The sequence below is a fragment of the Prionailurus bengalensis genome, chromosome D4 (assembly GCF_016509475.1).
Source record: "Prionailurus bengalensis isolate Pbe53 chromosome D4, Fcat_Pben_1.1_paternal_pri, whole genome shotgun sequence".
NCBI classification, from domain to species: Eukaryota; Metazoa; Chordata; class Mammalia; order Carnivora; family Felidae; genus Prionailurus; species Prionailurus bengalensis.
The window spans coordinates 32,129,040-32,156,877 of record NC_057359.1 but is presented as its reverse complement, the minus strand read 5'-3'; the positions used below and the strand labels follow the sequence as shown (position 1 = coordinate 32,156,877).

The window sequence follows — 27,838 nt, the reverse complement described above, 5'->3', positions numbered from 1 at the left end:
AAGAAAGAAAGAAAGAAAGAAAAGAGAGGGAAGGAGAGAGGGAAAAAGGAAGGGAAAGGAAGCAGTGAATTGGATATAAGGTGTTGAACCCTTTGCAGCCTGAACTCTGATTACATCTGAAATAAGCAGGAAACAAACCTTGTTACTGGAATAATTGGATGAGATCATAATAGCACTAAAGGAGTATCTTGCAGCTGTTGATAACTTTTTACACTGAAATTGAATCATCTTGTGAAGATGATGCTGATCAGCCGTTTCCTGAGTTTCTTAAGTTTTCTAAACATGGACCAAAGGTCCCAGTCTTCAGATTGCTGGGAGTCTGGCCCTCTTGCTTTTTATTATTATTGTTATTGTTATTATTATCATTATTATTATTATTTATAGTAAGTGGGGGCACTTCAGTGCCTTAGATATGCGGGAGGCGGCTGAGTAGCATTCATAGGCTGGCCTCTGATGTGTAGGCCCTGTGACTCCTCAGAAGTACCCTCTGTCCCTTAGATGCCTTGGGAAAGAGTGTGGGGCAGGGAGGTCTCCACATCCTGGTGAGTCCATGAATCCACAAGCTATTTCATGGCTGCCTACATGAAATCTGCCAAATCCTCTGCCACAGTTCTCCAGTGAGCTGCTGGGACACTGATGGCTGGTGAGGAGGAAGAAGAATGGAACACTTCCTGAACATCTGTCTCTTAGCAGGCGTCAGATCCCTTCTGCTCTGAGTTTCTCTACTAGGAATAGAGCTTCCCAAGAGGGCCCAGCACTTACTTGTGTGTTTGGTTGGTCTGGATTTTTTTGATATCTTCTGAATTTGTGCTTGAAAAAATACAGGAAGAAGCATCTTGCTCCTTTTCTGCCCAATCATCCGATCATTTCAGTAAAGCCATGTGAGGATAACCGGCCTGTGGGTACTGTCAGCGCAGCCCCATGGGGCTCCAGTTCCATCCTGCCCATTTCATGGGCTTACATTAAGGTGAGGCCTGTGACTGTGTTAGGCCGGTGGGGGATGTGATATGTGGGTGGGAAACTAAGTCTATAGACTTCCTTCTTGACTTAAAAATGAAGTCCGTGATCTGAGATGGAGTTCAGTGAACATTGCTGACTTGGGTGGAAGAAACCTTCTTAAAAAGATCAGCTAAAATTTATTTCATCTCTTCATTATGCTTCCTTGGAGCTCTTATAGTGAGTTTACCATCAGAGAAACTGACATGCCAGATATGTTTTCCAGACAAAGTTCCATGAGTCATATGGATATTCTGGTTACATCATTTGATTTCCTGTAGGATTTGTATAGCCCCTTGCAAGTGAAAAACAGTGCACATACTAATTATTACAGAAGGTTGAAATCCTAGGATAAATTTTAGAAATCTCATTTTGGCTTAGATTTCTTATGAGCCTGGAGGGTAAGATGAAAAAGTAGCAGAAATTTGCTTATCTGGTGGTTTCCCTAAGATCTTTGCCCTTTAGAGTCTGTGGAACTGTAATTCTCTGGGGTAATTAAACTTTGTTAGAGAACAGCTTTCCTTCCTTTGTGTTTCTCCAAAAAAACACTAGGGCCATAGTTTATTTTATACAGCTCTTGTTCAAACTGGCCTGCCTACCTCCTGGGCTAAGACTGTACATTGGACAGGAACACTTGTTCAGTGGCTAATTAGAACAGCCTTTCCTCCTTAAAGGAGGGTGAAACAAGACTCTCACACTCAGCTATGCAAATCATGTTGGATGACTCTCTGGGGCTGGCTGTTACTCTTTAATAGTGTGGCGTTTATGATTCTTAATGAAAACTTTCTGGGAAGCAGAAACAACAATTCTGTACCCCGGAGACTAAAACCTGCTTTTAAAAATGATACTTGAGTTATTTTACAGGCAGTAACAACAAAAACAATCATAGTAAAGGTCTGCTTCTTTGCAAACAGAATCTTATTCCCAGGTTCCTTTTGGTCCCTAGATCATGTAAACGTGGGTTATTATGGATGTGTTTGGGTTGGAGATGATTTCCCACATTTAAAAAGTAAATGCCCCCAGGCTGGTTTGGCCATATGCCAGGAGTACCAGACAGAACCTCAGATAACAATGACGTAAATAAAGTAAATTTAAAAATACCCCTCTGACTTTGACCCCTCTCTTTGTTTCATGCTGTTGTTACTTGCCACCTGGGCATTAGAACTACCTTCTTTCCCTACTGCAGCCCATTGTGGACACTCCCTATAGGACTGCAAGATTCTACCGAAGAGCCAGAATTATCTTATGGTTTCCTTTTGCCTCTACTTCTCAGTCTTACTAGCCTACACAGAATTCTTAGGGGATTTATCCCAAAACACACATTCTTAGGCCCAATCCCAGAGAAAATCAAATTCAGCATATGACTGGGTAGGGCTTTGGCCATCAAGCTTCCAGGTGATTCTGGTGCATGAGTGGAGAGACATGGCTGGCTGAACCAAATCCAAGTTCTTTGTGGCAAAGGTTCCAGGCTTGCAAGAAGTTGTCACAACCCACCAACCTCTATAGTAACCTCCAGACTGCAACCATGTGCCTTTACCTCTACACCTTGGTTTTGGCCATTCTTCTCAGCTGGAGTGTCTTCCCCATTCTTTTTGCTTCACCAAATTCTACCCATTTGTAGATTTCCACTCAAGTACTAACTCTTACTCTGGGAACCCTTCTTTTCCAGCCAGGCAAGATGTGTCCTTTCCTTCCTTTGGACTTTGGTGTCTCTATTTTTTATTTGATGCTTTCTCATTTGCTTTATATTAGTTATGTATTTAATACATATTAATCCCCATCATACATGAGGTATTCTGGGAAGAATGTAGGCAATAAAAATTGATGCAGTCTTGATTTTAAGCTCTTTGCTGGTGATGATGTTCACCTGGTATAATCACAGGGACCTAGGAACCACCAGAACAGGGTAAGATCAAGCCTGGCAGTTGTTAAATGTATAAATAACTCTGACTATGGTCAATTGGAAGACAAACCATACCAAATTGATTCAGTGAGGATTTTGGTCAATATCCCATTAGATTCCTGGCAATTATCAAGATAATCTCAAATGCATAAACAAACAAAAACATTCCCAAATGAGTGTAGTCTAAGTTTCTTTTTCCTCTTTAGGTAACATAATAGTCAGCAATCAATTTTGCCTCTGTTACTTTGTTCCGTGTTGTTACTTTGTTATTACTTTGTTATTTTTATAAGAAATACAAAGTTACATTCAAAGGAGAAAACCAAAAATCATTTCAGCATCAGAGAAGACTGGAAGACATCTTTGTTGGGATTGACACTGGGCTGACTCCCTTTGAGGATGGGATTTACTTGGGTGTGTCTTTCATTAGTGCCCCTTGGGTTTAACCTGTTCCATGGCTGATGACTCTTTCTCTCTGTTGCAGATGATGGGAGGCAAAGGCCTTAAACAGGCCACAGAAATTGCTATATTAAATGCCAACTACATGGCCAAGAGATTAGAAAAACACTATAGAGTCCTTTTCCGGGGTGCAAGAGGCAAGTATCAACCACAGTCTACTATCACCTTGGTTTTTTTCTTGACCAGGTTTGACCTAGTAAATGTTTTCTGTGGTGGGTAAGAAATTTTCGTTTCTTTGCATATATAAATCATAGTTATTGGAAATAACTTCAATTGAGTGAACAGGTTCGGAGTATCACTATTTGCAAGGCTGTGTGATGCAGTAGCCTACACAGCCCAGGTCAACAAGGAGCCCACAGCATGGGGAGATGTATATATAAATACCATGCACTCTTAACCTCACAAAGTGCTATGGGAATGGCTCCAGAAGAGTGGAGTAATTCAGACTGGGCAGAGGAAGTGCAGAATAGTTGGGAGAGCCTTCTGGGAGGAGACACTTGAGATGAGCCTGGAAAGGAGAGTATCAGACCCCAGTAAACAGAAATACTGGAGCAAGAAAGAATTGTGTGGGTGGTGAGAAGCTTGTTGGGGGGTTGTTGAATGGAATAGGAGGAAGGAGAGCAGATGAAGGTGAAGTTGGAGAGGCCAACTTAAGTCTTGGAAGGCTCTTGACTTTACCCTTGATGACAGCCATGAAAGGTTTTTTGAGTAGCAGAGTGACAGGATTAAGAGAAGGTTAAACTCATTTCAAAAATGGCAAGGGAAGAAGATCCTATTAGAAGTAGGATCAATAGGGCTTAGTTACTGATTAATTAAATGTGAAGTGAAATTCTATGTAAGCTTTTTATGCTTATAATAGAGGAACAGCAGAGAGAATAATAGTAGGGGAACCAAGTCATCCTGGAAGTGATAGGAGAGGATGGAGCCAGATAGCTTTGCAGAAATTTGGCTTAGGCACAGAATCTAAGAGCAGACTCTTGGAAATGGTGAAACTCAAGGAAAGAGTTTTGAGAAACCAGAGCAAAGCCCTGCAAGCAGATGGCTACCTTAAGAGGGATGTGGCACCTGGATGGCTCAATTGGTTAAGCGGCCAACTGTTGATGTCAGCTCATGTCATGATCTCACAGTTCATGAGTTTGAGCCCTGTGTCAGCTTCCATGCTGACAGTGTGGAGCCTGCTGGAGATTCTCTCTCTCCCTCTCTCTCTGCCCCTTCTGCAGCCTCTCTCTCTCTCTCTCTCTCTCAAAATAAATTAAAAAAAAAAAAAAAGGCAGGATGAGCATAGGGGACTCCAGTGAGAGAGGACTCCCTGCTTGAGGCAGCTGTAGGACCCTGCAGCATTTGTCACAATGCCTCTCCCTAGAGAAGCCCCTGCTTGTCCTGCCTGCCTCTGTTCTGGCCTCACACCTCCTCCCTGAAGCCTCTTTTTCCTGGTGGAGAGAACTTCTCCCTCCTCTTGGCTCCCTCTGCTACTGAGGATTTCTCCCACTCAGTTTATTGTCTGGCTCTGTCCATCAGACCTTGAACTCCTTCAGGGTAAAGACTGTGCCTGCTTCCATTCTCGAGCACCAATCCCTGGCATCATGCCTGCCCCAGTACAAATGTATTGCACAACAGGGAGAGACAGAATGGTGTTCTGATAGGAGTCTTAAAAGAATATTTGCCTGTAACAATTAGCAATCCTTTGGTCACCTTTGAAAGAATTGGAACAAAAATGGTAAGGCAGATGCCAAACCACAATGAGTTGAGAATGGATTGAGGGTGGGGAGGACAAAGGAGAAGCAGTCATGGTTTGGGGGAGTTTGGTGGTAAAGCAGGGGTACATGTGGAAGCTATTTCAGTAAGATGCAGTTTTGTTTTGAAATCAGTAGAGGATTTAAAACTGCCAGAGAAATGGCTTTGAAGAGGGAAGAGTGAAGCTACAATAGAGGGGGGAACAAAGCTACAATAGATGGGGGAACAAAGTTATACTGGAGGTAATAGGAGGAGATGGCCCTAAGACACACAGCACATTGGCTGTGAGCACAGAATTGGAGATCAGGGACAGATGGGGACTTGGAGCTTGGAGCAGACAGACAGCAGCATGCCTAGACCTGGGCCACAGGATGAGACCTCGCTTTGGCTCTTGATTTCTCCAGCTCAGGCAGAGTATACGTCTACATCTGTCATCTTTAATTTAAAGGCTGGTCTTGCCTTAAAAATATGTATCCAAAGACGTGGTTCTATAGTTTGAAAACAGGAAAGAACTAAATAGCCAGAAGCTCTAAATAACCAGAATGCTCCCTAGAGATTAGGAAAAAAAAATTGTGGGCAATATGTCTCTAAGCAACACAATAAAATGCTTCTGAAGTGGGTATTAACCTACAAGAGCTACTAATTAATTCAAATATAGCTCCTGCTCTGTGAAATGCATCCTGTTATGTATTGGCCTTCAGGATAAGTTTAAGTATTTGTTTTGTCTGATTATATAAGTAATATGTATATGCTCAACATGGAAAATTTGGAAAATTAAAAATCTGAGGAAGAAAATGTAAGTGATCCATGGTTTTGGTAAGCAGACATAACCACTATTAATATTTCACTGTATTCCTTCTCATCTTACTTTTAGACCATTGAGCCAGTATTACAGTTTGTGTCCTGTTTTTTAATTTTATCTTATATTGTGATCATTTCCCCATGTCGTTAAGTGTTCTTTGAAAGAGGCTACATTGATTCATTTGTTTGGATATACCAGGATTCCACGAATTCTGTCATATTTTCCCCTTAGTCATTTGCATCTGTAACATGCTGCAATGGAAATCTTTTACTTAGATTTTTAAAAAAAACATCTCTGATTATTTCCTTAGAGCTGCAGAAGAGAAGTTATTATCTCAGAGTGTGAATGCATTTAAGCTCTTGGTACATGTGCCCTGGTTATCCCCACAGGTGCCAATTTATTTCACTCTCATAGCATATGAAGTGACCATCATGCTGGGGACCAGTGAACACCAAGTGCCAGGCTGGAAAAAAACCCACAAACCGAAACCAAAATATCTTTCCCAATCCGGTGGCTGGAAAACGGTATTTTTGTTTTAATTGACAAGGTTTATAGGTCCCCCCCCCCTTGTTTATTATTTTTTAAAGAAAAAATTTTTAATGTTTATTTTTGACGGGGGGAGGAGGGACACAGAGAGAAAGAGAGAGGGAGACACAGAATCTGAAGCAGCTCCAGGCTCTGAGCTGTCAGCACAGAGCCCAATGTGGGGCTTGGACTCATGAACTGTGAGATCATGACCTGAGCTGAAGTCAGACACTTAAATGACTGAGCCACCAGGGGCCCCATGTTTATTATTTTTTAAATGTAGTCGAAACTTCCTTGTGATTAACTTAATTTGATAATTTCATTGAGACAATTCACATATCACACAAATCACCCACTTTAAATGTACAACTCACTGATTTTTAGTACGTTCACAGACTTGTGTAAATGCAAACTTTCATTTTTAAAGAGTCCATGTGATCTGGACTACATGGGGATTGGTGGCAATCCAGGAGAGAGGAAAGTGAACAAAGCAAGTGTTTCTCAGGTGCCTAACCACGTGCTTAGTGTTTGAGTGACTGCTTTAAAAACAGCGACTGTCTCAGTCCTAGGGGATTTGCAGCACAAAATGATAGATCCAGTTTCCGTTTGTTTTGACATTTTATCCCAGAATCAAATAATGAATTGTATTTCTCATCCCACACAGAGATGTATTGGTAATTACAGACCTTGTCACCTAATCCAAAAGTTCATGAAATCAAAAATTGTCTCATATTTGGTCTGGTAAACACATTTATTCTTGGACCTAAAAAAGAATTATCATTGTACCTCCTGAGGGCCCAAAATAGAAATGTTCTTAATAAGCACATTGTATTCCAAAATGTCTAATGGCAATATTAGAAGACTATTATTCATCTTAATCATATTTACTAGCTCTATATAAGACATTGTAATTACAGATGAATATGAGGCAATAATTTTAATGAACTCCAGTCTTCCCTTTATGAACCATTTCTTTGAGAGATTTGAAAACCCCAGCTGAACTGTTGAGGTTTAGGGTTTTGTGAAGCAAGGGAGTGACAGGCAAGAATTGGGAAGGGAAAAGCAGTAGTATTTAGGATGAGGAAAGAAAGGAATTAACCTCAGGTAAGATAGTATATTTTTATTCATTTATTTTTTTATTTGTTTATTTTTAAAACATTTTTTAATGTTTATTTATTATTGAGAGACAAGAGGATGAGCATAGGAGGGACAGAGAGAGAGGAGGAGACACAAAACCCGAAGCAGCCTCCAGGCTCTGAGCTGTTAGCACAGAGCCTGACGTGGGGCTTGAACTCACAGACTGTGAGATCATGACCTGAGCCGAAGTCTGACGCTTAAACGACTGAGCCACACAGGCGCCCCAAGATAGTACATTTTTAAAGGAGGAATTTAAAAAATTCACAGCTGTCTATTCATGTGGGAGGCTAAACTCACTGATGAAAATGGAGTTCCTTTTAGTGGAGGCGGCAACTTTGTTACTATCCCAATGTTTCATTTATGTTATAATTTTTTCAGTACCTATCCCCTTATGACCTCAGACAAACCTAATGCTGCCTGGAAATTTCTGTTATGAGTTGGTTTCCCAGTGGCCTTTACCGGCAGACATGGACTTCATGGAATGGTCTTTCATGTCCCAGGCAAGGAAGTGACCCTCCTGAGGCCAGAGGCTCTGCCTACCCGACATCATTCCCATGGAAACATTCAGTTTTGATTCTATTAGTTATGGTCTCTGGATTGCAACTGAAAAGCTTGACTAAGCATTGATTGCTCACCTAAGCCTTAAAGAGTAATTAGCTAGTGAGTTCCACATATCTCTAGGTAGTCATTCTGAGGATAGGAGTTGGAGGAAAGGTGTTCCAAATTTAGAGCCACGCCACTTTTATTTTGTTTTTTTGTCACCCCCTCCTTCTTCTCCCTGTTCCTTTGACTTGGTATCTTTTCAGACTCTCAGCTATAGCCATGGTTAGGCCCAGGAGAAATACCTACTCAGTGAAAATTAAACCTTGTGCTGATCAGTGTATACAATTTCTACTTCAGATTGCCCTGACTTACCACATACCACAGAAGGTTTGTGTACCTCTTCTCCTTAAAAACTACAAACACAGATGAACATCTTGGGATTTAGCCTCCAACAGCCACCAAGTTTCAATTTCATCCCTTTCAGAGCTCAGAGAGATATGCTAAAATTCTACCGTTTCCATTTGAACACATTAGAATATGGATTTAGAAAATAACATCTGAACCTCATTTCAGAAATGGAGCTCTTCCCAAACCGCCTGGTTGTGGTGGGGACACCGCAGATGTAGTCTTTGTGTTAGTGCTGGGCTGGGCTCCGCGTGATGGGGCCTTTCAGCTGTTACTGAACTTCTTGGAAGACAGCCCTCTGCCTGCCAGCAACAGTGACTTTCCTTTTCCTCCATGATGTGTCCCTCCCCTCTTCATCTCCTGCCCACTGAGTGCCCTTTAAAGCAGTGAACTTCATTACCCTTCTTTCTTGTGTCACAGCGCCGGGTGGCTGCCAGAGGCTCAGAGAAGAAAGGTCAAAGGTTGAGGCTGGGCTCCCAAAATGGGGTGGGGATAATTGGGTATTTAGGATTCCTGCACTTAAATGATCTCCACCGCCTCCCCACCCCCACTCCACCCTCACCCCTGAACATTCCAACTGGGCATTCCTTTTAAGCACTTTTTGCCCCTGACTTTACCTAGCTATGAATATAACTTCCCACTTTTGAATCACACTCCTCACAAATTTAATTTCCATCATTGTTAGAATATTTTATAATATTCAGTGACAGTATATTTAAAGCTTGAGGCTCTCATACTTTATTTTCTCACAAAATCAGTCTTTTCTTATTTATTCATTACATAAGAAGCAGAGCAGTTATGGATGATTTCAGAAGCTGTTTAGTGCTGGAGCAACTCTTCTCAGGCTTGAGGAATTATCTGCTCCATGTATCTGTAAGTAGATTACTGTTTGCTGAGAGGAAAGTAGGTTAGGAAGTAATACATTATTGTCTCATCTACAGATACTTTCCTAGAAGGAAATTCATCAGATTTGGGGCCACAGAATTTGGGAAGCCCCCAGAACTGTTGTTCTATATTAATGAAAATGCTGACTTCATTGATGGTTTATTCCTGCTGATGGGTCAAACAGGTTGTGCTGGGGAGATTGTGACCTGGGCCTAGAGAGGAAACCAGCTTACAAACTAGAGCAAAGTGAACTGACTCCCACAGACCTTGGTTTCATCTTCTTGCCACCTGTGGTGTGCTGTTTGACAGCCCCGATTTCTAATAATCAGCCTGAAGCCTGAAACCAAACCCTCAAAAGCCCCTCTGAAGAGTCTCATACAATTATGTATGTGCCTTAGAGATACATGTTCCGTATATAATTACATTCACACAGATGAAACAGTTATTTGATGCTGGGGCAGAGTTATGGAGAATGGTATCAATGGACCTTTGGCTCTAGAGATATTTGTATAAAAGGGTCAGGCCTGTGTGATGACATGTTTAACTATTGCAAATAGATTTTATATCATCAGAGTTGAAAGAATCTCATCCCCAGGAATCTCAGTCAAATGTTCCAGCAATGCACTGGCACCAAAGTTCCACCTCCCATCAGCCTCTTGCCTTGTGTGTGTTGTGCACTAAGGACTGAACACATTGGCTTGACATGTTAAAATTTTATTTTTATAATCACTTTTATATTTTATAATTATTTTTTAAATAATTTTTTAAGTTTATTTATTTTGAGAGAGAGGTTGAGAGAGAGAGAGTGTGTGTGCAGGGGAGGGGCAGAGAAAGGGAGACAGAATCCCAAGTAGGCAGCACAGTGCCCAATGTGGGGCTCAAACTCACAAATGGTGAGATCATGACCTGAGCTGAAGTTGGACGCTGAATACACTAAGCCACCCTGGTGCCCCTATAATTATAGTTATTAATAAAAGTAAATGAGGTCTTTGTTGCCACCTATAAACTTCCAAGTTACCATGGCATCTTGGGCCTTGTTGATATGCATTACAAAGCTGATTTGTACATTTGCTTGGGCAAAACAAGCTGATGGTAATCTTGAACTGACACAATTTCCCACAGGTTATGTGGCTCATGAATTTATTTTGGACACAAGACCTTTCAAAAAGTCTGCAAATATTGAGGCTGTGGATGTGGCCAAGAGGCTTCAGGATTATGGTGAGTGATCCTCTGGGAAAAAACCCTCATAGGGCATCTAAGGTTTTTGACATTCATGCTAGCTATGGGCGACTTCCTCAAGGCACAAAACAAACATGCTGGCACCACAATAAACTGGTCCGTAGGATAAATGGTGAGCACAGGATTCTGGGTAAACTTCAAAGTGATAGAGAAAAAACGTGCCCTATGACTGCATTGGTACTACCCTTCAAAAGATATTAAATCAGCATCTTGAATCCATTGGCATTCAAGAAAAGTCTTTATAGTTAAAAGAATTTAAAATCCCAAAGAAAATGGTTTTTGTTCCCTAGTTTCTTTTTTTTTCATTTTAATTTTTAAATTTTAATTTATATTTGTTTCAGGTGTACAATATAGTGATTCAACACTTACATACATACTCAATGTCCATCATGACAAGTGTACTCGTTAATCCCCATGACCCATTTCACTCATCCCCCCCACCCATCTCCCTTCTGGTATCCATTACTTTGTTCTCTCTAGTTAAGAGTCTGTTTCTTTGCCTTTCTCTTTTTTACCCCCTTTGTTCATTTGTGTTCATTTCTCAAGTTCCACATGAGTGAAATCATATGGTATTTGTCTTTCTCTATTTTGCTTAGCATTATACTCTCTAGTTTCATCCATGTTATTGCAAATGGCAAGATTTCACTATTTTTATGGCTGATATTCCACTGTGCATGTATATGTGTATATAATATATATGCCATCTTCTTCATCCATTTATCAGTTGGTAGACCTTTGGGCTCTTGCCATAATTTGGCCATTGTTGATATTACTGCTATAAACATCGGGGTGCATGTATCTCTTTGCATCAGTATTTTTGTATTCTTTGGGTAAATACCTAGTAGTGCAGTTGCTGGATCATAGGGATAGAGTAGTTCTATTTTTAACTTTTTTTTACATTTTTTTTAACGTTTATTTATTTTTGAGACAGAGAGAATGAATGGGGGAGGGTCAGAGAGACAGGGAGACACAGAATCCGAAACAGGCTCCAGGCTCTGAGCTGTCAGCACAGAGCTCGACACGGGGCTCGAACTCACGGACCGTGAGATCATGACCTGAGCTGAAGTCGGACGCTTAACTGACTGAGCCACCCAGGCGCCCCTCTATTTTTAACTTTTTGAAGAACCTCCATACTGTTATCAGAGTGACTGCCCTATTTTGCATTACCACCATGAGCTACCATCAGTGCAAGAGGATTCCTTTTTATCCACATCCTCTCGAACACTTGTTTCTTGTGCCTTTGATTTATGTCATTCTGACAGGTGTTTGTTAATATTGTGCAGTTTTTTTTTTTTAAGTATATCTATTTTGAGAGAGAGAGAGTGTGCATGAGTATTAGCTGGAGAGGGGCAGAGAGAGAGAGGGAGAGAATCTCAAGCAAGTTCTGTGCTGTCAGTGCACAGCCTGAAGTGGGGATCGATTCCATGAACCTGTGGGATCATGACCTGAGCTGAAACCAAGAGTCTGGACACTTAAACAACTGAGCCACCCAGGCACCCCTCTTGTAGTTTTGATTTGCATTTCTCTGATGAGTTATGTTAAAGCATCCTTTCATGTGTCTGTTGGCCATTTGCGTGTCTTCTTTGGAGAAATGTCTCTTCATGTCTTCGGCTCATTTTTAATTGGATTTGGGGATTTTTGGTGTTGAGTTGTATTGCCTATGTTTCTATTAAATTCTTATTCCTATCCCATTTCTGGTAAAGAAAGGAGTCCATGAAGAGGTGAGTTGGTGTAATGATGAAGGTTCAGGTAAACTGCTGAAGTGTTAGAGATGAATGGCATTTGAGCTTTATAGCTGTTTCAGCTTCTACAGCTTCTATAGCTGCTTCCATAGATGAAGGAATAGGCACATGCTAGTTCCATAAAGACTGTATTTTCTTGGAAGACTTGAAAGACAGGCCTTTAATGAATTAGTGGATGTTCATTAAGCACAGACCTTATTGAAATACCTATTTTTAGTGACATTATTAATAATATCAACGACCCCTCAATTTTTAGAAAGGCAGAGATGGTGAGAAGTTTGCCTTTCAATGGATGTGGAGTCCTATCTGAATTTTAATAACTGGAATAACTTCTTTTAGTAAGGAAAGTGAAAGCTTCAGTAATTTAATAGTTTTACTACTGCATCATATTGGGAATCCCACATGTGTGATTCATTCCTCTCTTGAATGCATGATATTATTATGTAGAGTTATACTGATTATAAATGGGAAAGCCAGAGAAAGTTTTCATTAATGAAATTAGCAATCACCTCTCCAAAATCTCTTGGTTGCTCCTGTAACCTGACTAGGCCTCCTGGCTGATGGCAGATTCAGGCAGGTTATACCTTCACTTCTGGGATGTGTTGTCTGTATCACATATCTGACTGCAGTAGCAGCATTTGCAGGGAGGGAGAGCACTGGCTAGGAGGTTATTTTGATGTTTGATAGAGTGAATGCCACACTTGCCCTAAGCCTAGAATTGTACAGGTGGCTAGCACTTAGTACCTCAAAACATATGTGTCTAATAAGTGAGAGAATGAATGGATGAATGAATGAATGGCTAAGCAAAAAAACAGCAATCGAGAATAACAGATTCTGGGTCTTAATCACATGTACTTAATTAAAATCTCCAGGGGAGGGGCCTAGTAATCAGTATCTTTAAACAGCCAAATGTGGGGCATTAATGCCTTTGGGCAGAGGCATCCAGACTTAGCGAGTAATGAGTCACCTGGGGGAGTTTTAAGACTCATGTTTTTGAGACTTACCTTGGGCTTCCTGAATCAGGGTCAGGACCAAAGAATCTGTGTTCCCAAGATAACTGATGGTTCTGGTTATGGGAACCACTACAACAGTGTATGTTGGGCTGAATTTGCTCACCCATGAAATTGAGGTTGGACTTCATAGGTAGAGATTAGCTTTTAAAATCCCTTTCTGATTTGAGTGACACTATTCTATGTATTTGTCAAAACTTAGTAAGTGATAAACTTAAGATTTGTGCATTTTACTGCATGTAAATTTTATCACAAATACATGTAAACAGATATTGAATTCTAGTTAATGATATGCATCCTGAAGTATTTAAGGGAGAAGTATACTGATGACTGAAGCATTCTTAGAATTCCATCAAAAATAAGATGGATGAATGAATGAACAGATGTGATTAAGCAAAGAGAGCATCATTGTTGAATGTAGGTGAAAGATATAGGGGTGTTCACTTTACAGTCCTTTCAACTTACCATTTGAAAATGTTTGTAACATGTTGAGGAGATAATCCCTTAAAGCATGCAGGCATGACCCTAAAGCACTCCATGTAATTATGCAAATCAGAATTGGGGAACCATTTAAATGTCTTCATCTTTTACAGTTTCACAGAAAAAGAGCCAGAAATGGGACAAGGTTTTTGGCTTTTGTCCAGAAAATCTCTCTTGAGTATGTCTTGGTGATTCATCTTACATATGAAAGTTTTTGTAAACAGAAATACCTTCAGCCTATGTTCTGAATAATATAGGCAAAGGGTTTCCATGTACTGCCAAACCTCAGTTCCCTCATCTGTAAAATGGGGTTAGTAGGCTTCTTTATGGTTGCTATCACTTTATTTAACTTTTGATAGGCTATAATATTTTAATTTCTCTTATTGTAAGTAATAAATAAGCATTATAGTATGATTCTAATAAAAAATCAAAGAATCTCAGCTTCATATTAGCAATAAGCCCTGTTAATATTTTAGTACTTATTTTTCAAGGTGTCTTCCCTCAAAATATAAACACTTTCGGTGCCTGGGTGGCTGAGTTGGTTAAGTGTCTGACTTCAGCTCAGGTTATGATTTCATGGTTTGTGAGTTTGAGCCCCGAATCGAGCTCACTAGTGTCAGGAGTATCAGTGCGGAACCTGCTTTGGATCTTCTGTCCCCTCCCCCTCCCCTGCTCATGCTTTATATCTCAAAAATAAACATTAAATAAAAAAGTAAAATATTAAATATATAAACACTATCATTTTCATAAAAATGGGATGTCATTATGTAACTTGCCCTTTTATATTTTTTATTGCTTACCCAATTTAACAAATAAAAATTTACATACATTTGTATGGTTGCATATTTATTATGGATACTCTCTAAAACTTGCTTAACTGATTGTTTCTTCTTGGGTGTTAGTTTATTTCCTAAGTTCTTCTTGCTGAGATGAATATATATATATATATGAAATTTCTTCCAAATCAGGGAGGTCAGGGGTGCCTGGGTTGCTCAGTTGGTTAAACGTCTGACTTTGGCTCAGGTCATGATCTCATGGTCTGTGAGTTCAAGCCCTGCATTGGGCTCTGTGCTGACAGCTTGGAGCCTCGAAGCTGCTTCAGATTCTGTATCTCCCTCTTCCGCTGCCCCTTCCCCGCTCGCACCCTGTGTCTCTCTCTCAATAATAAATAGACATTTAAAAAAATTACAAATCAGGGAGGTCAAAGTTAGTGACACAAGTTCCCCTATCTCCTTTGCAGGATTTCACGCCCCTACCATGTCCTGGCCGGTGGCAGGAACTCTCATGGTTGAGCCCACTGAGTCAGAAGACAAGAAAGAGCTGGATAGATTCTGTGATGCCATGATCAGCATTCGGCAGGAGATTGCTGACATTGAGGAGGGCCGCATTGACCCCAGGGTCAATCCACTGAAGGTGCGTAGGCATTGGTACTTGATCCAAAATGTTCCATAGAGTATAAGAGTGCATATGTACAGTGTACCAGCAACCCCTGAACTCCCATCAGAAGATATTTATTCTTGCCTAGAATAAGACCATTCCTCTGAAAGGATGATAAATTCATCACTTGCAGGTTTGAATCTTGAACACAGTAGCAGTTAAGTATAATGTGGATGTTTTGAGATATGTTTTGTTTGTGTAGTTGTTTTGTCACTGTGAGAGGTATACCTCCCACATGCATCCAACTGGTTACCAAGGGAGGGAGCAGGGGCTGAAGAGCTCTTATCTAGTTGGGGTAGTTTTATTCTTGTGTCTCTATTTAATGCACTCTAGTGAGATTATTTACCTCACAAACTCTGGATAAAGACAAGTTCTTCTACTAGAGCAATTATTGCTTAGAACAACTGATTGGTACTTGGCCTTAATGTTTTCTAATGCTTATGGCCTATTTTGGAGAAAATCTGAAACATGTTTATTGTATATTTGCTTCTGAGCTGTAAGTCTTTTGTTAGCTCCAGACATTAATCTGGGTTGGGGGCCAGAGGGAGATCATGAATTGGGAATATTGTGAAGGCTGTGGCTGTGCTACTATGGCCTTGAGCCAGATAACAAGTCTGAGATGCCTGGGGAAGCTCAGGCAAGTTCCAAAAGTGCGCACCTGAAGGTGCACCACAGGGGCCAATGGCTGGCAGGAGAAGTTATCTTGCTCATTGTTATTTCTCTTTTCTGTGGATACTGAAAAGAGATTATAAGGATTTAGGCTAATTTTAAAAATGGCAATAGACATTTAAAGGACATAATACAGAGCTATAAAAGCAAGTGGAGAATAATACTCGTAAAATGACAAAAGATTTTAAAATGTGCCCAACTATGCCATATGCTGTTTATACATATATGCCGTAATAGTATAAAATCACAATGAGCATGGTGAATACAAAATTCAGGACAGTGGTTATCACTGGGAATAGGGTAAGAGATGAGCTGGAGGAGTTATAAAGGCAGTTTCAATTGTCTCTTCAATGTTTATTTAAAAAAAAATGTTTGAGAGGGCGTGCATACACATGCAAGTGGGGGAGAGGCAGAGAGAATTCCAAGCAGGTTCCGTGCCATCAGCACAGAGCTCAATCTCATGAACTGTGAGATCGGAGCCGAAATCAAGAGTTGGACACTTTTGTGTCCCCTGTGTGAATGTGCCACACAGGTGCCCCCAATGTTTACTTTAAAGGGTTAAGCAAATATGATAAAATGTTGACTTATATTGGGTGGTAGATGTGCTTAATATATTACTATGACTTTCTGACACTTGAAATATTTCAGAATAAATTTCCCATCAATTTTTTCCCCCTCAAATTGAAATAAAACCAACCAGCAGCCCCATACCTGGGCTTCTGTCAGCTCACTGGTTGAAGCAAAGCACAGCAGAAGGCAGTGTTCTGCTCTGATCCCTTTCCCATCTGTGTGTCTCAGATGTCTCCACATTCCCTGACCTGCGTCACATCCTCCCACTGGGATCGGCCATATTCCAGAGAGGTGGCAGCATTCCCACTTGTAAGTTGTCTTCTGAAGCCGAGTGTGCCAGCTGGTATACCGTCCACGTGTGTATGAGGGGCCATCACCTATCTGATGGGACTCCTATCCTTGCAGTGTCATTACAGTTACCATATGTGGGACACTTTCTTAAATGGGTCATGACAAGTGACGCAGAGCACAGGAATTGGCTTTCAGAGCTCTGAGGTTAGAGTGTCAGCCACAGGTCTGAGGATCCACAGGGAATACAGTGGAGAAAGACCAAATAGGAGTCGCTGTCAAATGGGTTAAGGTATTTTCTACTATCATCCAAAGGGAGATATCCCCAAATGCAATTTTTCTTCCTTTCTGATTCTTACACGAAAAGGTGCTCTGCAGTCTCTCTGGCAGTGTGGGGACAAGGGTCAAAAGTTGGATTTGGGGGGACAGTAATGAAGGGGTGACTTAGCTTTTTTGTTGGACTGGTGTATAGTTGACACACAATGTAGTATTAGTTTCAGGTGTACCACATAGTGATCTGAAAAGTCTATACATTATGCTATGCTCACCACAAGCATAGCCACCATCTGTCACTGGAAAAATGCTATTACGATAGTATTGACTATATTCCCTATGCTGTACCTTTTATAACCTTGAATTACTCATTCCATATCTGGAAGCCTGTTCCCCCCCACTCCTCTTCACCCATTTTGCCCATTCTGCCTGTCCCCCTCTGGCAACCATCAGTTTTCTGTATTTATGGGTCTGTTTCTGCTTTTGTTTTGTTTTCTGATACCACACGTAAGTGAAATCATATGGCATTTGTCTTCCTACTTAGCACAATACCCGCTAGATCCATCTATGTTGTAAATGGCAAGACCTCACTCTTTTTCATAGCTGGGCAATATTCCTATGTGAGTATCTATGTGAACACATGTGTGTATACACACACACACGCACATACATACCTATCTTCTTTCATCTACCGATGGACACTTGGATTGCTTCCATATTTTGGCTACTGTAACTAATGATGCAGTAAAAATAGGAGTGTGGGTTTTACCTTCTTATGCTTTTAAACATTTGTGGTTTAGTGGCATCTTAGCCTGTAGGGACATCATTGCAATCTCTTTCTGCAAGAGAAATGTTTCAGAATACCCAGGACATTTCCATCTTTTGTCCCTTGCAGCCCTTTGTGAAACCAGAGAGCAAATTCTGGCCAACCATTGCCCGGATTGATGACATCTATGGAGATCAGCACCTGGTTTGTACCTGTCCACCCATGGAAGTTTATGAGTCCCCATTTTCTGAGGAGAAAAGGGCCTCTTCTTAGTCCTATTTCCCTAAGTTCATGTGACTGACTTGATGTCTTTCTCTGAAGCATTTGATGAACAAGAACTCTAGAATTTTCCACACTGGACTCACCATGGGGTTATACACTGTATATTTTTGTAATCTCTGTCAAGGTAAATGTAAATACAATTAGCATAGTAGTGTATGGAAGCTCAGTGTTGAAAGACTGGTTTGCTTCAGTGCCTGCTTTCACATGTAGCAGTTGATAGTTCAAGTTGCTTTGATTGGGAGCCATTTAGTTTTTTGCATAGAAAATTTTGGGTGTGCTAGGAGCTTTAAGTTTAATGTTGGAAACTGTAGAGGCTATACTGTAGACTACTTGATAGAATCTTGTTCCAAATAAGTCTCTGTGGACTGTGCCATCTGTGAGGAATCCCAGGGCAAATGTTTACATTTTGCATACACTGAAGAAATTTTCTCTAATTTGCCTAATCTGTAATAGCATTTCTGAGTATTTTCCTTTTTCCATGTGTATGGTTTTCTTCTATCTTCCATTATTAGTATTCTAATAAAAGCATTTCAATTTGAAGAATGTCTTCTTGGTCCATTTTTCTTTTCTTTTTTTTAGTTTTTTTTTTTTAACGTTTATTTATTTTTGAGACAGAGAGAGACAGAGCATGAATGGGGGAGGGTCAGAGAGAGGGAGACACAGAATCTGAAACAGGCTCCAGGCTCTGAACTGTCAGCACAGATCCCGACGCGGGGCTCGAACTCACGAGCCGTGAGATCGTGACCTGAGCCAAAGTCGGACGCTCAACCGACTGAGCCACCCAGGTGCCCCTTCTTGGTCCATTTTTCAATGTTATTCCCGTTTATACTAAGTTCAGAGGGATTTGAATGGCAAGAAGATCCAACCCAATAGCCTTTTTTTTACATTAGCAGTTTTGTCTAGCAACTTTTCTCATTTAACAATAAGTCCAGACAGAGTAAGTCCAGGTGTAGTGTCCCTTCAGTCTTTTGTTCAGCCTTCCTTTGTAGGCAGTCTTCATCCTCATGGTCTTAAGATGGCTGCTGCATATTGACATCACATACCCATTTTGATAGGAAAAGGGGAGAAAAACCAAAAACAAAAGGCAGATTTCACCCAGTAATTTTTGCTTGCTTTTAACTGGCCAGAAATGGTTCATATTGCTACTTCTGCAAAGGAGTATGGGAGGTCTTTTCCCTGGGTATGTTAGTGCCCCAAAGAAAATCAGTTTATTAGCTAAATAAAAGGGGGCAAGTGGGTTTCAGATAGGCAAGTAGCATGCTTGGCACAAAATAACTTTTCCCTAGAAATAGCAAATGCTTCAGATGTTCTTCCCTATTAGTGAGCACTGTTCAATTCCTGACCACTTGGTTCTTTGCATGGCAGCTTGATCACACAACTATTATTCAAACTATTATGATAGTCATCTGTAGAAAGGTCTTAGTGCTCTTTTGAATGCTCTGTAGGTGGTCCACTTATTCTCACACTTAAAACGTTTATAGAACAATTTATTTTAGCCTAACTAAGCAATAGAGAAGTGATGGGATCCATTGTTTCTTTTTTACATTATAATTAAATGGTTAATACTGAGTTCTTCTCTGGAGTCAGGTACTATTCTAAGTCTTTAAGATGTATCTCATTGGAACCTCAAAACAGTCCGCTTTTACACACGGGGGGGGGGGGGGGGCGTGAGTGGGTGGGTATGGAGAGATGCCCAAAGTCATATAGTTAATGAGAGGAATAAGTCAGAATTTGAACCCAGACTGCACAACTCCAGTGGCAGCTGGTCAAAACAGGCTACCACACCACCACGGTCACTTTATACCTGGAGATTTTGCCCTTCCTGAGTTGGAAACCAGGGTCTCAACACAGACTATCCATCAGGTTATGGAGTAGCCTCTTTGAAGAAAAGACAAGCACATAAAAACAAATCATACAGGTGAACAGCAGCTCTTCATCAGACTGTAAAGTTATCAGAAGCAAATACACGTGATTAAAAGTTGAAACTGCTCTGGGGTGCCTGGGTGGCTCAGTCAAACACCCAACCCGGGTCATGATCTCACTGCTCTGAGAGCCCTGCATCAGGCTCAGCATGAAGCCAGCTAGGGATCTTGGAGCCTGCTTAGGATTCTCTCCCTCTGGCTCTGCCCCTCCTCTGCCCGTGCTAAGGAAATAAATCAAACTAAAAAAAAAGTTGAAATTGTCCTTCACTATTAAGTCACTCATGTTTACCTGATGCTTGTGCCCATCTTTCCCACCTCTGGGTCTTTGCCCAGGTGGTATCCACCTGGAGCACTCTTCCCTACTAACTTTGCTTTACTGGATTTTGTTTTAGCATCTCCTCAAGAAGGTCTTCCACTCATGTCTGTGAAATGTGCTATTGGTATTTTTTCTGAAAAAAAAATTTTTCTTTTGAGGGAGGAAGAGAACGTGACTGGTGGGTAGGGCAGAAAGACAGAGGGAAAGAGAATCCCAAGCAGGCTCCATACTGAGCTGGACGCAGGGCTTGAACTCATGAACCAGGAGATTAAGACCTGAGATGCAATCAAGTCTGTTGCTTAACCGACTGAGCCACTCAGGTGCCCCTGTGCTATTTTGTATCTGCACCTAGTTTGTTTTCCTTTAGCCTTAGCACAATTAGTAATTATTCTGTTTACTTGGTTTTCTTCTGCCTCACCAGACTAAGTTCCCTGAGAACAGGGACCATATCTCATTCATCATTGGATTTCCAGTGCTGACCCAGGGTCTTCCACATAGTATATGTTCAACAGAAAGAAATATGAACTGATGAAAGGAATGATCCTTTATCTTAAAGAGAGACACTGTCACGGAAACCAGTATTTCCAATGCCTGCTGTTAGGAGATGGTAAAGTACAAAATGCCAGGCCTTAAAGACAAGGCCTTTGGACAGGCTTTGTATATATAGGATGTCTGCCTCTTTTTTTCTATGGTATACATAAAATGTATTCAATTCAGTAGCATTAAGTACGTAGTAAATGTGCAAAATGTGCCTTCTGAGCAGTTTTGAAGACAGGATCTGAGGTAGACATGCACATACTTCATATAAATGGGGTACTCCCTCTGCCTTCTCCCAGCCCTTAGTCTGTGGCCTTGAAGCTGTGTATGATAAAGAGCAAGGGCCCTGGCCTAGTCTGGAAACCCTATGAAATCTTTAGATAAATACAGGGCCAAATTTTTCAATGACCAAACTGGTGCCTATCATCCAAATAAAGGACGTAGGCACCACTTTTGGGTGCAAGAAGCCATCTGAGACAAGTAGTTTGGAAGCTGAGATGTTAGTGCTTTTAGAGGTTTACAAGGCTATGGGACATAATGTTTTGGGTCCTTAATTGGCCAAGGTCAGGGATGTGTGCTAGGGCAGTGGTTTTCAAACTGTGTGTATAGATCTCTAGGAGGGGTTGGGCCCTGGCCTCAGAGTTTGATACAGGTGTTAGGCAGGGCCAGAGAATTTGCATTTCTTTAAAAAAAATTTTTTTTTCTTAACGTTTATTTATTTTTGAGACAGAGAGAGACAGAGTATGAACGGGGGAGGGTCAGGGAGAGAGAGGGAGACACAGAATCCGAAACAGGCTCCAGGCTCTGAGCTGTCAGCACAGAGCCCGACACGGGGCTCGAACTCACGGACTGCGAGATCATGACCTGAGCTGAAGTCGGCCGCTTAACCCACTGAGCCACCCAGGCGCCCCGAGAATTTGCATTTCTAATGAGTTTCAGGTATTACTTCTAGCTTCCTTTGTTCACATTTCAGCCTTTAAAGGATGGGTTTTGGGAGGCTGAAGGTGGGTGAGAGGTTGGACTTAGCTTTGTATTTTTTATGCAAATCTTAGCATTTTGAAAAAAATCCCTCTTTGCCTTGCTTTCACTGAGAATCCTATGGCTGGAGAAGGCTGTCCAGGAGTGGAAGCAATCAGCACTTTGGCCATGCTTTCTGATCTGGTAGGCTTCCTCCTACCAGCAGTGCATGAAGGAAATTTTTTTTTAGATCAAAATGTCAGTTTTATTGCTAATAAAGCTGATTGGAAAAAATAGTGTTTTACTTGCGATTAGGAGGGCTTCCTCTCCATTTCTGCCCCTCTCATGCTTCACCAATCTAAGCCTGGGACATCCACTCAAGGAAGAAGTTTGAGTCTGTAGAGCAGATGCACCAGTGCAGAATTGCTGCCCCATGAGGATCACAGGGGAAGAAAAGATAAAAAGGGCGGTTTCCCCAGTGGTAGTGCAGTGACATGGATGAATGAATGTCATCCATCACCTTCTCTATGGAGAGTAGTGAGGAGTAGGCCAGGAGGGAGAAGTGTTACATTGCCTGAGGTCATTCCATGAAGAAAACAAAGTCCAGGAAGCAGGAGTTAGTGCCCAACACAGAGTACACTACTCTTGTAAATCTGATGAATTTCTTGCTGGCAATTAGAGTACTTGCTCTGGAGTCATATGGCCTTGGAGTCATATCCCAGCTCTCCTGTATGACTGTATGACTCTGGAAAAGATAACTGGCATTCTCAGCTCTAGTCTCCTTACGTAGAAAACATTATCTATCACTCTTGGGTGAGGTTTCAATATATTAAAACATTGCCTGACACCAAGGAAGTACTTGTAAGTGTTAGCTCTTATTTTCAGAGCTTCACTTAGGGTCTTGTGTCCTGTACTGCACATCCCTGCACTCCCTGCTCTAGGAGTGGAGCCCCAACCCCAATTCGACCCACCTTGCATTCGGATCCATATCCTTTCCTTTTCTCTACATTCCTAAGTGCCCCTTTCCTATAAATGGCTCCCAGAGAATATACGAGGAACACGGGCTGTGACTTGATAAGATGTAGGTTAAATTCCTAGATATGCCAACTGTTTTGAGACATTAGGCAAATTCACTTACCCTTTCTGCACTTCAGTTAAGGTCAAATAGCAATAATAAAGTACTTACCTAAATCAGGCCTATTGTAAGGATTAAATGAAATAACACAAAGTGATCACTTAGCATAAGTCAATTTCTTAGCATAAGAAATCACTGATTTCTTAGCATAAGAAATCAGACTTATTCTGCAAATTTTGACTGAGCTCTTTTGTATTAGACACCATTCTAAATGACAACCTCTTTCATGCAGCACCAATGCTAGATGAACAGAAAACACATCAATCAAGACTTCAGTGTTAAATATTATTTAGAAAACAAAAATGGTAGGTTGGGGGGGGGGGAGGGATTTGGGAAACTTTTACATTGGGTGGGCAGGGAGGTATTCTCTGAGGTGACGTTTAGCCTAAAATCTGAACAGAAAGAAGCCAGGCATGACTAGATGTGGGGAAAGGGCAGGAGGAGTGTTCAGGAATAGAGAGAAGCATGCTTGAAGGCCTTAGGATCTCTATCGCAGCATTTGGTTATTTTCATATGTAAAGGGTTTTAAGAATCCCTAGGAAGGGGCCTGGGTGGCTCAGTTGGTTGAATGTCTGACTTTGGCTTAGGTCATGATCTTGTTTTCATGAGTTCGAGTCCCGTGTGGGGCTCTGTGCTACAGCATGGAGACCACTTTGGATCCTGCCCCCCACCCCCACCTCTTTAAAAACTGAATAAATATTAAAAAAAAAAAAAAAAAAAAAAAGAGAGTCCCTGGGAAATATGGATGGGAGAAAGAAGATGAGGAATGAAAGTCAGGGTTGGGAAGAGGTGTGGGACTCCTAAGAGTTAAGAATGGTGAGGAGGAGTTTTAGCCTAGAGTCAAGATCACAGAAAATGAAAATAGGGTACAGAGGAGAAGAAGGGGACTCTGTCTCAGGTGAAGGGCTTTGAGAAAAAAGAAAAGGAATGGGGTGGGTGGAGGTCTTTGGGTCAGGAAGAGGGAAGGATCTGTAATGGGGACTGTAAAGCAGAGAGTAGGATTGAAAGTGGGAGAAAGATGCAGGTTACAGATAGGAAGGAAATGGGGGGAGGAGGTAGATAGAGGCTTCCAGTGGGGATGGGGAGAAGGAAAGGATTAAGAAGTGGAAGGAGAAAGAACATTATCAGCTCACTGACCAGACAGATGAAAGTCAGGAAATGGTGGGGTAGGAGACATGGGAGAAGGCTGTCCAGGGTGGGAAGAGAAGGGAGTCAAGAGTTATAAGTAATAAGGCACAGGGTCAGGAGGTGCAAGAAGACTCCCTCAAATTAGGAAGAGGACAAGGAGCAAGAAGAAAATGGAGAAGAGGCAGGCTTAAAAAGTACACAGAGTGCAAAAGTCTGGGCAGGGTGTGGGCGAATTTTAGGGTGGCCTCTCAGTAAAGGGGTAGAGGGTTAGAGGGTCCATGGTTAGAAGGGAAAGGTGTGTGAGAAGGGAGGACCCTCAGAAGAGGAAGAACAAGGGAAGTTTTTTTGGAAACCAACTAGGCAGGAAGACTGTTGAGCTAATGGGACTATACAGGAACCTAAACCTGAGGCCTGAGGCAGGGAAATGAATGCCCTGGTTAGAGTGTCTGCAAAGTTGAAAACAGCCCAGTGTGCAGCAAAACCCTGAGGATAGGACTGGTGGACACTTCCCAGAATCACTGCAGTAACCCAGATGCTGGAGGACCCACTTGTTGATTACCAACTATAACTATGTACACAGACAAGTCCCCTGATACGCAGGATTCATGTAATGTGTATGATGTTCTCGTACTGCTGCCCTTTTCTTCCTTCTCCTATTAGCAAGTCCTTCTCACTGCTTACTTCACTGAGTACTGGGTCCCACCCACTCCTCCCTTTTGATGCCCCCCATTCCTCCCAGTTCAGGGGTGCCTCCCAGTGGTGCTTTAACCACCCAGTTTTGCATACATTGTTACTTTCATCTGGAGCTTTTCCCATGTCTCCCTGCTACCTTTCATACATGCAACTCACTAGGAATAGAGATGAGCCTTTGATATTAAAGAAGATAACAATCTGTACCCTCAGATCACCCACCCCAAAGTTGGAAAAAATGTAGTAAATTTGTAATAGTGCCTGTCTCTGCTGCCTGGAACTGGAAAGGGTTGTTGGATATCTTTTCCATAAAAGCAGTGTTACTAAATTATGGTTTAATAGTCTTTTGTATGCTAACCTGGGAACCTACACCTTTTCTCTGTATCACTGCTCCTATACAAAATGTTTGTACAAATTCATACAAATGACATAATTGCATTTTCAACCTACATGAAGTCAGAAATCATTGTCATCATCTTAAAAATTAACTTCTAAAATTAAGTTAGATAAAATCTGTAATTTCTTCAAAAGTCAAAAAAATTGATGGGGGGGGTTGAAAAAATCAACTACAAACTATTTTTTAAATTAATCTGTATGATTCTCTGGGTATTTGGACCTCTTACAGAAGCTTAGGGTTTTCAGAACCAATGCAAGATAAATTTTTGTGTGCTTTTGATCTGTTTGTTGCATTGTACTTTAACCTTACCAGTGTTTGTAGAGTTCAGGATGTGGCATTTTTGATTTTGTACAATAACAATTCTGAAGTTCATTTGAAAAAACAAAACACAAACCTTGGTGAGACTGTGAAGATTTAAGTGTTTTAAGTAACAGCCAAAGTCATAAATTTCCAGAAAACAGGGTGTCATCCAACAGCACCAGGAGTGATGTCAGTCATCCTAAAAATATGCAGACTTTCCCAACAGTGCTGTCACTGGGAATTTGATCTCAAACTGCTACTCACTGCAGTAGGAGCAGCCAAAGAAGAATTAGATGCTAACAGATCCTTTCTTTAAAGTCTGGCATAAAGAACAGAAAGAAAAAAATAACTTGCTTATGTTCAAGACATTCTATCTTACATGAACTACAGAGGAATATTAAAGTTCCCCAAAATAGAGCTAAATGGTTTTATTGGTTAAAAGAGGTTGCTTCAAATGCATTCCACAATGAGGAAAATACTTTCCAGAGAAGGCGACAGTTGGGTAGGCTGTTAAATAAACTTGCAAATAGCAAAGGAGTGAGTATAGTATGTGGTGCCAGCCATGTTGGGAGGGAGCGGATGGACTGTGGAGGATTAGCACTATTTCTGTATTTTGTCAAAAAGACAGCCTTTAGCCTGGAATGGTATCTGCCATTCAGAAAATTGTTGTTAATTTGAAGTCTAATGCTCCTAAGCATGAGGAGTTCTGGGAGGAGAGTCTGAAAGGTGCTACAGTTAAACAGGCTCAGTACATAATTATTTCCCAGAAATTAGTTGCCTTTAATTTTTTTTTTTTAAACCGTATTTATTTTGGAGAGACAGAAAGTATGAGCAGTGAGGGATAGAAAGAGGGAGAAAGAGAATCCCAAGCAGGCTCTACACCATCAGCATGGAGTCCTATGTGGGGCTTAACTCATGAACGATGAGATCAAAACCTGAGCCCAAGTCGGATGCTTCCAACTGAGCCGCCCAGGTGCTCCTAGTTGCCTTTAAGAATGAAATCCATGTTGGGGCACCCGGGTGGCTCAGTCTTTAAGTGTCTGACTTCAGCTCAGGTCATGATCTCACAGTCCGTGAGTTTGAACTCCTCGTCGGGCTCTGTGCTGACAGCTCAGAGCCTGGAGCCGGGTTAGGATTGTGCATCTCCCTCTCTCTCTGCCCCTCCCCTGCTCATCCTCTGTCTCTCTGTGTCTCAAAAGTAAATTAAAAAAAAAAAAAAATTAAAAGAATGATATCCATGTTTTGAAAAAAAAATTTTTTTTAATGTTTATTTTTGTGTATGAGAGACAGAGACAGACAGAGTGCAAGTGGGGTAGGGGCAGAGAGAGAAGGAAACACAGAACTCAAAGCAGGCTGTTCCAGGCTCTGAGCTGCCAGCACAGAGCCCCACACAGGGCTGGAACCCACAAGCGGTGAGATCATGACCTGAGCCGAAGTCAGACACTTAACTGACTGAACCCCCATGGGGTCCCCAAGTTTAATTTTGCTTAATTTAAATTTTAGTTAACATACAGTTCTTATGAAAATGAAAAGAAGCTCTAAAAGAAATATGCACCACGCAACAATAATCATTCAGAATTTTTAGATGAAATTCAGTTAGGTTGCACATTTGTTCTCTTTATAATAGTGTCCAAACTTGGTTTTCAAAGAGCAAAAGGATATAGTATAAATTCAAAGTAAATACTGCAGTAAATAAACAACATAGTGAAGCAGAAAAAGTAGTAGAAAGTAACACAGAGCCTTGAGTTTAAGGCTGCTATCTAACTTACGGTAACTCTCTTGAAATCAGTAACTTATCTATAAAATGTAGATAATACCATTTACCTCACAAAGTGTGTATGAGAAGTGAAATAATAATGTATGAAAAATGCCAACAGCACTTTTCTTTTTGGACACAGACTCAAGAGATGTGGGAACTGTTGCCATCCCTGTTCCAAATGGAAAGGCTGGTAAAATGCTCTTTATCCCCCCCATTAAAAACAAACAGGAAAACAAAAACTGGTTATTAAGGAAGAAAAAGAGACCTCCAGATGGCAGAAATGAAAAGGGAACCCACAGGGCCTGAAACCATGTGGACATGAAGGAGGCTGGACAAGATATGTGTTTTATGATTGGGGCTTCCATGCCTCTACAGCAGACTTGTTATCAGAAACCATAGAGGCCAGAACGAAGTGGCAAGATATTTTCAAGTGCTAGAAGAAAAGCCAACCAGAATTCGATATCCTGTCAAAAGATCTCCCAGAGTAAAAGTGAAATAGACTTTCTTGGATGAAGGAAAACAAAGAGAAGTTGTCACCAGAAGATCTGATCTTTA

At 41.2% G+C, this 27,838-nt stretch overlaps 1 protein-coding gene across 1 annotated transcript in view; it reads left to right on the top strand.

Moving 5' to 3' along the window:
- Nucleotides 1–18,682, top strand: part of GLDC (glycine decarboxylase) — a 98,800-nt gene extending 80,118 nt beyond the window's left edge. The window contains exons 20-25 of the mRNA XM_043565679.1: nucleotides 826–967; nucleotides 3,381–3,492; nucleotides 10,509–10,604; nucleotides 15,098–15,270; nucleotides 16,762–16,842; nucleotides 17,990–18,682. Coding sequence (XP_043421614.1) covers nucleotides 826–967; nucleotides 3,381–3,492; nucleotides 10,509–10,604; nucleotides 15,098–15,270; nucleotides 16,762–16,842; nucleotides 17,990–18,133 — 748 coding nt within the window. The 3' untranslated portion in view covers nucleotides 18,134–18,682. The remainder of the gene's footprint in view (nucleotides 1–825; nucleotides 968–3,380; nucleotides 3,493–10,508; nucleotides 10,605–15,097; nucleotides 15,271–16,761; nucleotides 16,843–17,989) is intronic.
- The last annotated feature ends 9,156 nt before the right edge of the window (nucleotides 18,683–27,838 follow it).